This window comes from Haliotis rubra, unplaced genomic scaffold, assembly GCF_003918875.1.
Source record: "Haliotis rubra isolate DU_JTF1 unplaced genomic scaffold, ASM391887v1 Scf95, whole genome shotgun sequence".
In the NCBI taxonomy this organism is placed as follows: Eukaryota; Metazoa; Mollusca; class Gastropoda; order Lepetellida; family Haliotidae; genus Haliotis; species Haliotis rubra.
This window is the reverse complement of record NW_025767690.1, coordinates 738,486-754,977: the sequence shown is the minus strand read 5'-3', so window position 1 is coordinate 754,977 and position 16,492 is coordinate 738,486. Positions and strand designations below refer to the sequence as shown.

General features: G+C 39.4%; 1 protein-coding gene across 1 annotated transcript; it reads right to left on the bottom strand.

The window, feature by feature from the left end:
- Nucleotides 1-651: 651 nt before the first annotated feature.
- On the bottom strand, nucleotides 652-14,676 carry LOC124264903 (sodium- and chloride-dependent glycine transporter 1-like). The gene is made up of 10 exons (XM_046699685.1): nucleotides 14,562-14,676; nucleotides 13,437-13,568; nucleotides 12,272-12,512; nucleotides 11,464-11,524; nucleotides 9,644-9,778; nucleotides 9,079-9,182; nucleotides 7,599-7,723; nucleotides 6,787-6,899; nucleotides 2,457-2,627; nucleotides 652-759 (listed from the first exon to the last, which is right to left on the bottom strand). The coding sequence occupies exons 1-10, from the start codon at nucleotides 14,674-14,676 to the stop codon at nucleotides 652-654; spliced, it is 1,305 nt and encodes a 434-aa protein (XP_046555641.1).
- Between the last annotated feature and the right edge of the window lie 1,816 nt (nucleotides 14,677-16,492).

Here is a 16,492-nt window from a genome sequence, read left to right as displayed (position 1 = left end):
ATGGTATATGTCCTAACGCTGGTATAAGCATACAACCTGCCATACGATACATCACGATACTAAAATCTTTAGTCACGACGATATATCGCCAAAGTATTGTGCAGTGAAGCTGCGATACGATACGAATCCCGATATAAGGGTCGCGATACGATACGTATCACGATACTAAAATCTTTAATTCCAACACCAACTATAAAACACCTTAATTCAAAAACAAAACCATTTTAAAGTATTTCATCAAAGTTAAGTTTATACACGGACTTTGTGAATGTTAATAACATGCGAGCGCTATGTCTGTCACAGTTCTTGACGCAAGAATTTCCGAGAAACCGTTTACTTATGAAGGGAAAATAAGTAAGCATATATTTTAATCATCAAACAAAAGTAAGTCTTTTTTCTTGACAGATATCGCGATTCGGCAATATCCAAAGTTAAACATCGATGTATCGTGGCCCATTTGAAGTATCGTATCGGGATATACGAAAATGTAAAAGTTTGTATCGATTCACTGTATCGGCGGCCCATGGATTGATGCATCGATGCGTATCGATGAATCGTCAGACCACTAATATGTCCAGGTGTAGCAGTCACAGTATATGGTATCGGTTTCGACACTGACAACATTTTCTACGCATTTTCTTCTGTATTGTCTCACAAACTCTCCTGCAGCATGGTTGGGAAGTTAACGTCCTGATTCTCGTAATCAGTTTGTATTCGGCTACCCCATTTCTTGTTTGGACGGATCGCCTTTTCAAGTTTCTGAAAAATAAGAGACAGCATTAATTAGTAATAAAGAATATTGGCTACAGAACTTTTACGGTCCGGGTTAAATCTCCTTGTAAATTGTTCTTTTACAGTAACCGTAATACTAGCAACCGCAAATTTAACCCTATCCTTGATTTTAACCCTAACCCTGTTATATAAATGTCATCTGATCCTCAAAGAGACAGCATTGATTAGTAATGTAGAATTAACTACAGGACTATATTTCAAGAGGGGTAATGTAGTATATAAATTGAAAATTCCATTCACACGCCTCACGAAAAAGGTGATAACTGGGAAGATGAATGTGAAACATTTAACTATCGTATCACTTACTGTCTCAGTAATTCAATTACTTGGTAATATAATTCAAATGAAAATGAAATATTAAACCGTATGTTTAATCTTTCTTTTATCTTTAATTCACATGATTTTATCCCTTGTTTGCATTTTACGCCCAGCTATATCTGTTTCGTTGGATAATGGGCACCAGTTTCGGCGTTGACTGTATATATTTACATATACGCGTGCTGAATGAAATATACACCAAAACATGCTTAGCCTTCCCTGAACTTACCTATACATCAGGACTTACGTATACAACATAACTTACGTATACAACATAAATTTGGTTTACAACGTGACGTACGTACACAGCATAACGTACGTATACAACATAACTTACGTATACAACATAACTTACGTATACAACATAACTTACGTATACAACATAACTTACGTACACAACATAACTTACGTATACAACATAACTTATACAACATAACTTACGTATACAACATAACTTACGTACACAACATAACTTACGTATACAACATAACTTACGTATACAACATAACTTACGTATACAACATAACTTACGTACACAACATAACTTACGTATACAACATAACTTACGTATACAACATAACTTACGTACACAACATAACTTACGTATACAACATAACTTACGTATACAACATAACCTACATACAAAATAACTATATACAACATAACTTACGTATACAACATAACTTACGTACACAACATAACTTACGTATACAACATAACTTACTATATAACATAACTTACGTATACAACATAACTTATGTATGCACCATGTGGAACACATAAGTATTGAAGCAAACTTAATAGACTGATGTTTATGATAACTTATAAGGACAAACTATGCACCCACTGTCGACTATTAAATGGTTGAATTAGGTGGGATGTTTCTTTAACATAAACCATCAACGCCTAGGCAGAGACGGTGTCAATAATTCGACAGAGATTCAACTTGACCTTACAAACAGTTGTAACAATGCTATTAATTCGCGAACAACTGCTGTTATAACTGATCCACTGTTCAACTGAAATAATTTTCACAGCTATTTTCCCCTTTACATCAAAGGGATTTAGTTTCTGAGAATAATCAAAACTTGGTATTCTCTTTCACCGACGTTCAATATGTACATGGATCACTGAAAGTCAGAAAGTAAGACTCAGTGTTGGCACTGTTGCTTTAAATTGTGATAACACCAGGTGTTTGTGAAAAGGAAAACTATGTTTCATTACGTAAAAAGTAAGACTTAGGGTTGCCACACCAGGTGTTTCATGATGGAATATATATCCTAACGTCCCACCCACGCCTCTCAGGTAACGGTTACCCCAAGAATATCACAGCGTTAGGGTCTGACCTCTACGACCGTGGTTCCGCTTGTGTGGTACACTGTCCAAACAAAGAAGACGGGGAAGGGAAGGATGGAGGCCATGGAAATCATCCAGCCCACGACGGTGGCCCAGGTGGGGTAGACGTACTCAGCGTACTGAGGAGGTCGGTACGAGTAGAGAGAGAAGGTGAAAATAACCTGAAAAAAAACCAAAACAATAATATCCTGTTATTCAGTTTTATCACAAAAAACAATACTGAGAAGTGAGTGGGTATGGTTTTAGCAATATTCAAATATTCAAAGTTGGTAATGTCAGCGTGTGTTGTTTTGCTCTGCCGAAAGCAGATTCCAGCTCTTCAGGGTGAGTGATCTTTTTAATACGATAACATTATTTTTGGGTCTAAACTGACGTCAGTCTAAGGAAGTTTAAAAACACCAATAACAGTCACATCCTGGCTTTTGAAATGTCACAATGGAATTCCCCTCTGCAAACAACGCAAGGAAGCGGTGCCGTATATTCCAGTGATAGCTAATTCATTAAAGAGAGGGAGAAGGAGTGATTATGGTTTTACGCCGCTTTAGCTCAAATTCCAGGAGCACAAGAAATGTGCCCATGACGAGAATCGAACCCGGGTCTTCGGCATGACGAGAGAATGTTTAGCCAATAAGCCCCCCAATGCCCGTCACTGCTGAGGAATTTATATACAGCATGATGCATGTTACTCTCGTGTAATGAAACTTTTTAAGACAGATTTTTGAAATTACATAGCCGAGTGCCATACAGGTTCTGGTCCAGTAAGGAACATTTCCTTTGTGCTGGTTTATCTGGCGTATTTTCCCCAGTGATTTATCGTCCGGAATATATTTCCTAGTGCTGGCAACCGTAAATCTAACCCTAACCATAACTTAAATCCTAACCCTTACACTCTTTTATAATGTAATCGGGACCTAAAATATACAAATTGCTTTTTGTTAACCAAATCAAAATGGTTCCACTTACGTGTCCTCAATTTGACTAGGAGAGATAGATTTGCGCGAATTATATAATGTTCCTGGCGGAACTAATTCCATTGGGAACTAATCATTCTTGACACATGTACTTCAAACAGAGCAGACCCGTCCTTTCTAACATAGTTACTAGCCCAACCCATCGTATACATCCCCATATCATGAAGGCAGGTTCACGTAGCAAGTCTGTAAATATTAGCGACAAACAATGTATTTGTAAGGACAAACAGGTGTAAAGGTATATAACAGTAAACAGTATACATACCAACAAGAGCAGTGGGCACACGAAGCGCATGCAGATGCTGATACATCGAGGTGCGGTCTTTCCCCACATAGTTTGTACGTCTTGTTGAAGCTGTTGTGTTCCTGAACAAACGTCACAACATTTGTACCACATGAAGAGGTTGATTGGTTAAGCATCAAATAGCAAACTTGCATAACAGAAATTGATGGCGATGCATTTCATTGTTGCAAAAGGAGGAGGTAAGATGGAAGAAAAGTAGATGGAAGAAGAGGAGGATTAGGATAAGAAGAAGAACCATACCATAACAGAATTGACGACGATGCATTTCATTGTTGCAGGAGGGCATGGAAGAGCGGAAAGAGGAGATAAGATGGAAGAAAAGGAGAGGGAAGAGGAGGATTAGGAGAAGAAGAAGAAGAACAACAACAACAACCATACCATAACAGAAATTGACGGCGATGCATTCCATCGTTGCGAACAAAGCAAGAGAGGGGAATGTAGCATACCAGTCCACCAACGTTAGGACGTATATTCCACCCTGAAAAATGGGAAAAAATATCCTAACGTTTCCTGACATTATTCTAATAATGTAGTACTTATTTCCTCCGCTGTATGAAGCTCAAAGCTCATTTCTTTGATCAATGAACTTGATTTTGTTTTAAGTACAAATTCTATTTAAATGTTTTGGAAGGTGATGTAAAAGGAATAAAAGTTTACCTAACATGGGTATAAAAATTAATGCACACTTTCTTTTACAGATTAATGGAATAATACACATGTCGCATCATAATGCAAGTACGAAGATGACGGCCGGAAAAACGACGTAATTTTTTATTTATTCCAGCAAATCAGGTTACAAGCATTGTTGTATTCAGAGTCAATGGTTAGAAATGAGAAGTGTATAAGCAATAGTTCTCAGATACAGAGAAACAAACAAGGACAGTATTCTCATACAAATAGTTTTGACGCAGTAGGCCTTACAAATAGGGTTAAATTGAGATTGCATAACAAATCACTGTCAAAGTATATGAATAATATTACAAGGTTATGACAAAACTGTTCAAAGCGAATGACACAGAAATCACGGAATGTAAGGGAGATAAAATTAGATTAAACTGTTCATAACTATACAACCAGATCATACAGACGCAAAACATAATATATAAATGATCAAACCGAGATATAATGTTTTTAAAAAACGTGAAGTCAAGTGACTTCTTCATAAATATCTGACAGGGGAAGCCATTTTTTTAAACGCAACCCCTTTATTATTCTTGCGGGAAATAAAGTTTATTTTTCAGTAGAATATATCTGTTTGAAGTCTTTTATCACTTTCAACTGAAAGGGTTGTCCTTTTAAGACTACTTAATAATACATGTCTTTTACATAACAGGAGTAAGTGATTAATTAACATAAATTTGGCTGGGAAACCAAACAAAATAGCACAAGTGTCCACATTTTTTACTTCATTGACAAAAGAGTTCAAGTATAAGTCCACACTCAGCCAGAATTCTTTGACATGCTCACATTCTAGAAAAAAACTTGTGAAAACGACGGAAATTTAATCTGATGTGATCCTATTATGTCCGATTATGCTCCGTTTTTCAAGAATTAATTGGTCTATAACACGATGGTCAGACTACATTCCAAGGCTGTCGTGCTTTCGTCGAATGCTCTCATTATGATGTGTGGGTTGACATGAAACTGATTTAAAAAAAAGGTTTTTAGCTATAAATGCCTACCCGAGTCATGAACAGAAGAGCAACCAACGAGGAAGACAACAGCACTGAACAAACGACGACCCATCTTCTCTTTGCCAACCCTGGAAGCTGATCTGTCAAAGCCGTCACGACTATCTCAAAGCTCGGTATCTAAATATATAAAAATATAATCAAACTGAACAATGTTTTAAATATTAAGAGCAGCAAATCACACTCAGCGCACTTTATAAGATATATGGTTATGCAGATCAAACATTGTCCTTTGGGATGATAATGAGTATGGTTTTACGCCCCTTTTAGCAATATTCCTGCAAAATCACTGAGGGGGACACCAGAAATGAGCTTCACATTGTGCACATGCGGAACTATCTGTTGCTGATGCCAGAGGACGGTTCCGACTGGCCGGCTGCAGTTTACAATGGACACTCCACTCCGACACAGAATACAGACTATGAGCCTACCACCAGTGTTTGCAATGCTTTAATTTGTCAGCTGGCCATCAGGGCCTGCTGCCGCCTTCAGGCTTTAACATCTACAGGCCCTGAATGCAATTTGCAGGCCCATTTTGTTTAAGTCAAACCAATAAAAACAAAATAGACTACACTGTACACAGTTTCACACAGTTTCTACAAATCAATAAACGAAGCCTATGGCGATGAACGAAGTTTGTATTTTTAAAAGACTGGTGTTGTTATTCCTATGCGCAAAGCGCTGGCATACCAGGACTTGAAACTGTAAGTTATCGTAACATGATGGATCATGGATGATTCCCGAACGTTAATAAAGAAAACAATTATGGTAAAGATTCCAGTTGAAAAACATGACAGATAATTTACTGAAGGCCACAAGGGCCTGCACATATATGAAACTGCCGGTCCGATACTATAACAACCGGCGCTAGGCCTCAGGGCCGGCGATTATTTCGAACGCTGCCTTCCAGTCCTTATTTAATATCTGAATACCGAGCGCCCTTGTTCTACAATGTAGTATTCAAGCAGAAGCTAGCTTCAGCCCAAGACTTTCTAATCCTATTGTGTTTTGTAGACTACAGGGACACGAATGACACGTATTTCCATATGCGATTGTGAAACTGCAGATATTCGTACAGTTGACGCTGGCACAAAGACAAATGTTTTCACTTGCTTTCGTCTAGGGTGTGTTCTAGAAAGCGATCTCAGCACTAAGGTGAACATCATTCTCCTACTTTAACAAAAGTGTACAGAAAGTGGTCTCTCGGATTAAAACGAAAAACAGTGTATAAATTATAATTGTATACGAATAGATAAATATCCTAACACACACGCACGCACGCACGCACGCACGCACACACACACACACACACACACACACACCGACTAATACACTAGCAGAGACGTGTTGTTACCAGTGTGTCAATCAACAAGGACATCAACATGAGAAAGGTCAGTGCGGACCACAACTGTGGACATGGGAGCGCCGCCACAGCCTCGGGGTACACGATGAAGGCTAGGTTGAACCCTGAAATGAAGCCATTCGGATTAATGTTACACTACCCGGTCAACAGGCCTACAGAAAAATACTAGGTTATCAATAACCAATTTGCAGATGCATGTGAGATTAATGTTTCCGCAAATTATGAACATATCTTGAACTGTTCTGAAGTGTTAAACTACTTTAAAACAACAACAACGTGTTAACAGTGAAACATTGGCACCATGCATCCATATTGGTGTTATATAGCTCCGGATGCAGTTGGGCATACTGACGATATCACCGGACAAATGATGCGCCTTTTCTTTCTTGTATATGCTTGGAAATAGACATAAGCAAACCGGTGCATGCTTCCGTCTACAATCGTGTAGTCACATGGCTAATTATTGGCTAATTATTGAAACACAAGGGGTATAGTTCTATGGATATACAACTTTTTGTAACATCTATACCGAAATATCACATATATTGAAGTTCTAACATCTGGACCGAAATATCGCATATATTGAAGTTGTATATCCATAGAATTATCCCCTTGTTCATCACACCAGCTTTTTAAGCCACTCAAATAAGTTAATGGTTGAAAACATGACATGTTTTGCCTTCAAATAAATCTATGTCTAGTTTAACATACATAAACATAAGTGTATGCCTAAATATACAATCTTGTAACTTTTGTAAATGTGATATTTCGTGCAGTGTTATTTACTTGAAGGACCTATTCACCTGATGACTGGAACGCTTCCACATCAAGTCCACGTATATAGGCTACGTGACCAATGATACCAAAGACAGAAAACCCCACGAAGATAGTAGTGAGAGCGTCCGTAAGGCACATGGCTATAGAGTCCCTGTGAATATAGAGACAACGGCCTCCGTGCTTGAGGTCTATAATGATGTTACCTAACATTCACTTACCGATGATCATCATAATAACAATAATAACATTCACAAACATATAACAACAGTCGTCCATAGTCCAATCAAAGGACATCGTCGACATCTGTCTGATAAACATCTGTCTGCAGGTTTTGGTCTCACGTTTTTAATAAAGGTCTTTACTCGCCTTGAACTTGAACAGTAAGACCCGTTTTACTATAACAAAAATCTGGATTAGCGATCGTCATGACTGGACTCCGCCAGTCTATGTGAAACAAATGCAAATGACATGAAATGTGGATACTCTTACAGTCACTTAGACCCGTGAACATCCGGGGTAGAACAGGTCTTCAGCAACCCATGCTTGCCACAAAAGGCGAATATGCTTGTCGAAATAGGCGACTAACGGGATCGGGTGGTCAGGCTCGCTGACTTGGTTGGCACATGTCATCGGTTTCCAATTGCGCAGATCGATGCTCATGCTCTTGATCACTGGATTGTCTGGTCCAGACTCGATTATTTACAGACCGCCGCCATATAGCTGAAGTATTGCTGAGTGCGGCGTAAAACTAAACTCACTCACTCACTTACAGTCAGTTACCTCTCTCTTGGCAAGAGGGAGCAGTCGCAGAAGGTCTGTGGTTCAATCCCACGCCGCGATATACCAAAACATCGTTGGCGCTCGGTATTAATTAGGAGGAATATACCATACCATGACGCCGTCGGTTCCAAATGAATTCCCGTGCTTCAAATACTCAATAACACCCGGAAATTGGCCAACACATGATGTTTATCGACATTGTAAACACAAAAGTAAACCAAAAGGTCCACACACGTTTTTGTGTCTGCACTCATTGACATCGAGTACGGGTACAGCAGTGCAATGTCATCAGCCGGCCGTTTCGGCTGTCTCCCATGGTAGCATCTAGAACTGCTCATTTGTGACGTCATTCGGACTTTACGTCACAATATGATTTGAATGACGTCATCTCAGCTGACGACGTAACAATACAATGGTGTGAGCGATGTTTGTATGTATTAATACGCAGCGAATTTCCGGGAATCGAATACCATTTGATCACGTTTTTCAACCAATCAGATTAAAGAACACAGTGACTTTTGGTTTACAATGGCATATGACAGTCAACGATCCTGACCACCGCTCCCGTTAGTCACCTCTCACGACAAGCATGGGTTGCTGAAGATCGATTCTAACCCGGTTCTTCACGGGAAGGATCCGGAATGCATGTACGTCATACGTATCAATTATATCCAGGATCTTCACGGGTTCTAGTACACACCAGGTCACTACCAATAGACGATGTACCTGAAACAGTTGTTCTTGAAGTTGTTGTGTCCAGACAGTGTGATTATGCAGCCCATGCCGATCCCCATGGAGTAGAAGGAGTAAGCACATGCCTCCATCCATATCTACAAAGTAGCAATAGCTGACTGCAACATTGTCTTTACATATTTGAGCCTTGGTCCCGATCTACCAAGGATTACGAATGATGAAGTGCTAAGAGCGCTTTGTGCATCGGGTCCCTGGACCTGACAACCCAGTGATTGACATCATGAGCATCTATCCAAGATATTGGAGTAGTGAGTGAGTGAGTGAGTTATTATTCAACGTCACAGATATTGGAGTAACATGACATGCAATCCACCAATACATTTAGTAGGCTCTTACGTTAAACATAAACTGCTGGGTACACTACTCGAGCACCAATCGTGTAGATCATGTGTGTAGGTATTTAAAACTGATTTTAAACTGCCATTAAACTTAAGAAAAAGCTTAGATCATGAAATCATACAGTACGTTTTCTTCAACCAACGGCTTTTTATTTTCGAATTTAAATACTACCTTAACTGACAATCTCAAACACTCGTACCTTCGGATCCTGGAGCATCTCAAAATCAGGGTATATATAATAGTATATTCCTTCAGCAGATCCTGGTAGCAGGCAGCCTCGGATCAGGAAGATCGTGTTCAGCAAGTATGGAACACCCACGGTGACGTACACAATCTTTTAAAAAACACATGGTTATATACTTTAATACTTGCATTTGATAATGAAGCTTTAATGATCAAATCATTTTGGGTGACTTGCCACTTAAAGAATATCGTAGATATTATGACCGTTCAACCATCCATATATTACAGCTAAACTCAGAGGAAGGGTGAGCGAATGTTGTTTAGAGCTGCAGTGGGCTAACCGTTAACTTTGTATTCTACCATGGCTACGTGAAATGCTCGATTTTGATTGGTCAATCAATAAATTTAGACGCTATCAATTTTGGATATAAAATTCGTCTGATTTCATGACCGCTTCACAGTCTATAACGCTACGCGTTCGGTTCCAAATGAAATTTAGAGACTATCAATTCTGCCTAACATGCATCTAATTTCCCAACACAGTACGTTTATCTCCTAATTCCTGTCCCAACTGATCCTGTGATAAGAACTGCAGTCCTATTTAAATCAGATCTTAGTTCACGCAATAGCTGAGACAGCTCGAGTCGATTTTCTTTGGAAACATTTTTTAATAAATATAAAAGACGAAAGTCAAACTTGATTTGAAATGATTTTTCGTGAGTGTGCAAGGGTATAAGTGTCTTTTTTATCACATTGGAGCATAAATATCTACAGTGGTAGGGGAAATTGAGACAAGAAAACCTTTGATAGTTTCCGTCGGAATAAAATATCAGGGCGGGCAGGAGATGACAGGCAAGTACATAATTAAATTAACAATGTGTGACGTCATTTCTACACTATCAGCCACACGACTGAAAAAAAATAGTTCCACAGAACATGAGACGACACAAGCGTATGTTTGCCAAAATTCTTGAAAACATTTGAAGTTTGATAGCAACAAATATACTATTCACACTTTGCTAAGGATCAAATCATTGATTCAAAAGAAAACTATGATGTGGGTCTAATTTGGTTTAAATATCTATGCTTATTGTAAACATGGGTCCTAGGTTTCAGTATGTCACTGCAGCTTGTGGATCACATACCTGCTATTGACAGGTGTAGTGTACTTGTCAATGACTCGTTCCATGATTTACAAAATGGTTGATTGGTGCCATAAAAACAATTTTTATGGTTACTCATGTATCAAGTGCATAAGGTTTGATTAAAGTGGCTGTTTGCCTAAAGGAGGGTTACCATATTATTATAGATCCAGTTTTAAATGGATACAATTTCAAATTATAAATGTATGTATAAGTAAAGTTGTGAATTTTTGTGACCATTAGCAAAGTGTGAGTAGTATATATCAAAATAATGTAGCACGTTAATTGGCCCAACATTCCGAGATGATTATTTGATGTCTAACAGATACATTGTAAGATTGCTGTAGAATCTTCATTTTATTCACTGTGTTGGTTCAAAGAGAAGATGTTGATTTCGGACACATAGCCAGATACTTAATTTTGGGATCTAAATGATCAGATGCGATAATTCTGAATTGAAATATGCTTTCGAATTGTCAGGGTTTGTCCATGTAATGTGGAAGTATCCATCCACATTGGCGTCATGTGTAGAATAGTCTCGTGGTAACGTCTCAACGCCAGTATGTGCCGATCAGATATGTGCTGTTTTGACGTCACATTGATACAAATAATATTACATTACCTTTCCGGAAACTCTGATTCCCCATATCAGACACAGCAAGACCACGCACATTGTGACTGCCAAACAACCAACCAGCGGCCATCTCATCCCAGCAAGATTCTCTAAACCTTCGGTTATGTCCAGCACCTTGAACCTGCATGCGGAATAGGATGATCTATATTCCTACACAATCTGTTCATGTGAGGCGTAGAAGGTCAACGACACATCCAATCGGGTACCCAGATAATGCTGGGTTAAGGAAGGTTTTTCGAAAAAGGTCACATGCATAAGGTGACAATACATGTATTTTATGTAGGTGAGTGAGGGACAAGAATGAATCCCTGAAATTTCTCAGACGTCCACCTTCCGTACACTATCACCAATCCAATGACGGTCAACGTTTCTTAGTGTATCTTAGATATGTACACATATCTTGAAAACTGTTTGAAAATTTAAATAATGTTGACTATTAAGATTTAAATTCAAGATGCTATGTTGAAAGTACAAGATAAACTGAATTTAGCAATGAATGTAATTCCAGGGCTTCGTTTACTGCTTTAAACTCTCCCAGATATGACCTTGTGTTTTCAAGAGACAATCTTAAATTTTCAAGATAACATGAACAATATTGTGTCCCCAATGGGGTTTTGTAAAATATTCCTTCATCTCCTCAAGATAATTATTTTGTCTTCAGTAACCCATGCCTGTCGTAATATAAGTGGCGAGTAACGGGACCGGAAGGTTAGGCTTGACGACGTGGTTGAGACTTGACACGTCATCGTTTCCAAACTGTGTAGACACTGGATTGTCCGGTCCAGGCTCGATTATTTACAGACCGCCGCCACATAGCTGGAATATTGCTGCGTGCGGCGTTAAACAACGAACAAAGAAAGTCACCTACCTCCAATATTCCTCTGCAGCTGTCATGCCCCCGACGGTGATGTTTGTTGAGATGGTGTTGTTGACGTCGCCGATGTGTGTGTCATGGGTTACACAGGTGGCCGTGTTCCAGTCATTGCTGCAAAGCGTCCATGGGAGGTATGTCGAGAAGGAATCGAAGAAGTAGTACAGGTACCAGGCAAATATAGCTGAGTTGTAGGTAGCGTATGTCCATGAGATGACCACTGTCCCTAGTCCTATCCCTGTAATACCACAATCATGTAGCTTTCCACACACAGTCACGCACGCACGCACGCACGCACGCACGCACGCAAAAAACAAAATTCCCTAAAACCTCCAAAGATCGGGAGGTCAGACCCCCTGATTTTGTTAACAGATGTCATCGTTTCCCAGCTGGGTAGATCGATGCTTATGATGTTTATCACTGGATTGTCTAGTCCAGTCTCGATTATTTACATACCGTCGCCAAATCTTACAACGAGCTAAGCAGTCAGGAATCACCGACTGAGACGGTCAGTGTTCAATTAATAAAGCATATGCACTTACTTATTACGCTTGAGTTTTCCAAATATTAAAGCTTGAGAAAAACTGGTTGTGTGTTTAAATTGGTCAGAATAAACCAACTCGACCTAACACAAGGGTTGGGTATTACCAAAATATTCGTATTGCGATATATTGTGATATGTGTTGGCGTATAGCAATATGTATTGCAATATATTGTGAAAGTGTAACACATGGTTTAAGATAATGAAATTACTGTTTCCTTTCTTTAGGAAGAATGCCACTGGCCACTGTCAGGACTCTGATGTGATTGTACAGGAGATCAATTGAAAATGTTTCCAAATTGAAAACTTCGCTCTAAAGTTTGGAAAAAGCTTCTGCAGCGGCGCCCGCCATTTTGGTTTGTTTGGTACCGGCACTCGATATATTTTTTTCATTTTATTTATATGGTTTAATAGTCACGCAAATCGGGTTGGATTGCTGAACTCTCTGACTTGGTTGATGCAAGTCATATTCTAATTGCGTAGACATCAATTACTACATTGGCTCCGTGGCTCGGTTATTTCCAGACCGATTGCATACGGCTGGAAAATCGCGGCGTCAAAAGAAACAAAGAAACAAACATTCCGTCATGCAAACAAAACCAAGTACATAAGCAGATTAACCTTTAAACGGAGGACACATGTTCCACACTGTGACAGGGCCACTCTGAGAGAACTGGCCAATCACCATCTCCACAAACACACAGGGAATGGCGCCGATGACGGTAAACAGCATGAAGAGTATGAGGAAAGCACCTGTTGAAACAGAAAGTACATATGATAATGACAAGCATGATATTTCATCTGCTCACGAGTCTATGTACACAGTCTATCATCACTTGTCCTTGGGGACGTAATCTTACCCAAGTCTCAACTTGGGTGTTATCTAACCTGGGTTTCAATTTGGATGTTATCTAACCCGAATATCAATTTGGATATTATCTAACCCGGGTCTCAATTCGGGTGTTATTTAACCAGAGTATCAATTTGGATGTTATCTAACCCGAATATCAATTTGGATATTATCTAACCCGGGTCTCAATTCGGGTGTTATTTAACCAGAGTATCAATTTGGATGTTATCTAACCCGAATATCAATTTGGATATTATCTAACTCGGGTCTCAATTCGGGTGTTCTCTAACCAGAGTATCAATTTGGATGTTATCTAACTCGGGTCTCAATGGGGACGTCATCTAATCTGGGTTCCAATATTGTTGTTATCTAACCCGGGTCTCAACTAGGTTGTTATCCAACCCGAGTCTCAACTAGGTTGTTATCTAACCCGAGTCTCAACTAGGTTGTTTTCTAACCCGGGGCTCAACTTGGTTGTTATCTAACCCGAGTCTCAACTTAACCGTGTTATCTAACCCGAGTATCAATTTGGATGTTATCTAACCCGAATATCAATTTGGATATTATCTAACCAGGGTCTCAATTCGGGTGTTATCTAACCAGAGTACCAATTTGGATGTTATCTAACTCGGGTCTCAATGGGGACGTCATCTAATCTGGGTTCCAACATTGTTGTTATCTAACCCGGGTCTCAACATGGTTGTTATCTAATGCGAGTATCACCTTGGTTGTTATCTAACCCGAGTTTCAACTTAGTTCTTATCTAATTCGGGTCTCAATGAGTACGTCATCTAAACCGGGTTTTAATTGGGACGTCATCTAACTCGGGTCTCAATGGTGATGTCATCTAACCCGGGCCCCATCTAACGCGGTTATCACTCGGTACCTGTACTTACCCCCACCATTTCGCATACACAGGTACGGGAACTTCAGAAAGGTCCCGGCACCAACGCTGTAACCGACTAGCGTTATCAAGTAGTCCAGATGATGAAGCCAGCGATCACGAGCCATTTCTAAAAATAAATATGCAAAAATATATTAAAATTCAACACCAGAGAATAAACAGTCTCAACTATCCTCAAACACAGTGAGTGAGTATGCCTTTACACCTCTTTCAGCAATATCACAGCGGGTTTCACCAGAAATGGTCTTCACGCATTATACCCATAAGGGGAATCGAACCTAGCTCTTCAGCGTGATGACGCTTTAATGATTAGGCTACCCCACCACCCCAACACAATTGAGTTTTTTTAGTGGGTGAATTTAGTTTTACGCTGCACTCAGCAATATTCCAGCTATATGTCGGTCAAATAAAAAGACACCAACAGATCCCACTGAGCGTAAAGAGGAAAATGTCGGTTTAAACGTATGAATTAATGACCCATATTCAATAACACGGAAAGGATATGCATGGCATGCTCTATCGGTAGCACCCACCATTACACAAACTGCATACGTGCATATCGTTATTCCTGCTGTGTCGTTAACAAACCAGACAATCAGTTTACAGCACATGTGCAAAAACGTTCCAGTGACACGGCAGCAAATAAAAATGTAGACAACGAATTTTACGTTTGACGTGGTTCATTGCCCCCAATTCAACCAGGTTGAGGTATAATGTAGATCGTTGTCATTTTACTTAATGTATTATGACCCGATTTCAACCAAGTACCTCCCATGATATGATGAACTACCACTTGAACATCATCAATTACTTTGTTATCATTTTGACACTTTGACAGTAGTATAAACAATGGGGGTACGGGACCAGCCTATATAAGGCAAGGAATCAATAAGTATCTATTCCTAACTCATATTAATTTATAAATCCATAACACAACTACTTTTCATCTCCCCTGTAAAAAAGTAGCCACAGTCTTTCTAGTAAGACTATGTGGTACGGGACCAGCCCATATAAGGCAAGGAATCAATAAGTATACATTACTAACTAATATTTATTTTATAAACCCATAACACAACTACTTTTTATCTCCCTGTAAAGTAGTCATAGTCTTACTCGAAAGAGTAAGTCTATGGCTACTTTTTACAGTTTTGATAAAAAGTAACCATAGTCTTACTCAAAAGAGTAAGACTATGGTGTATGGGGTCACCATATATAAGTCAAGCAATCAATAAGTATCTATTCCATAACATAACTACTTTTCACCTCACCTGTAAAAATTAGTTATATTCTTACTCAAAAGAGGAAGACCATGTGGTACGGGGCATGGAATCAATAAGTTTCCTATTAATTTGAGTAGTATATACAATGATAGTCCGAGATCAAGTCCAACAAAAGCCTCTGGAAAGCTTTATTTCACAAATAAAGCTTTTGTCAGACCCTTAGATCTCGCCCCCATCGTATATACTACTTTTGAATCCCCAGTTAACTTCCCGGCCACACGTGACACTATAGTGCCACGCGTGTCACTATGACCGCGATCGCGGAACTATCGTGATAGCTCTATGTCATGTTGACCTCGATGAAACAGTTTAATGTGAATCGCCTATGATCTCTTTGGTGTTCGTAATGAAGGCTTGCTGGGCTTTTCATACCCCCTGTTCTATGTACTTTTTTTCTCGGCTTCGCTGATAGCAGACTTACGAGACTTGGACCGGATTTCTTGTTTCATCTTACGGTACTTGTCGAGTTCAGAAAGGATTGAACGAAATTCCTCCTCTGAGATCTTACTGTCAGTGAGTGCCCTGGAAATACACTCACTTATCGTGTTCAGCTTTGCTTCAGCTAGAACCCTGATCTCGTCGTGTTTCAATGCCTTATGATGCAGTCTGCGTGATGCAAACTTAAACACCAACCCTGCCACCC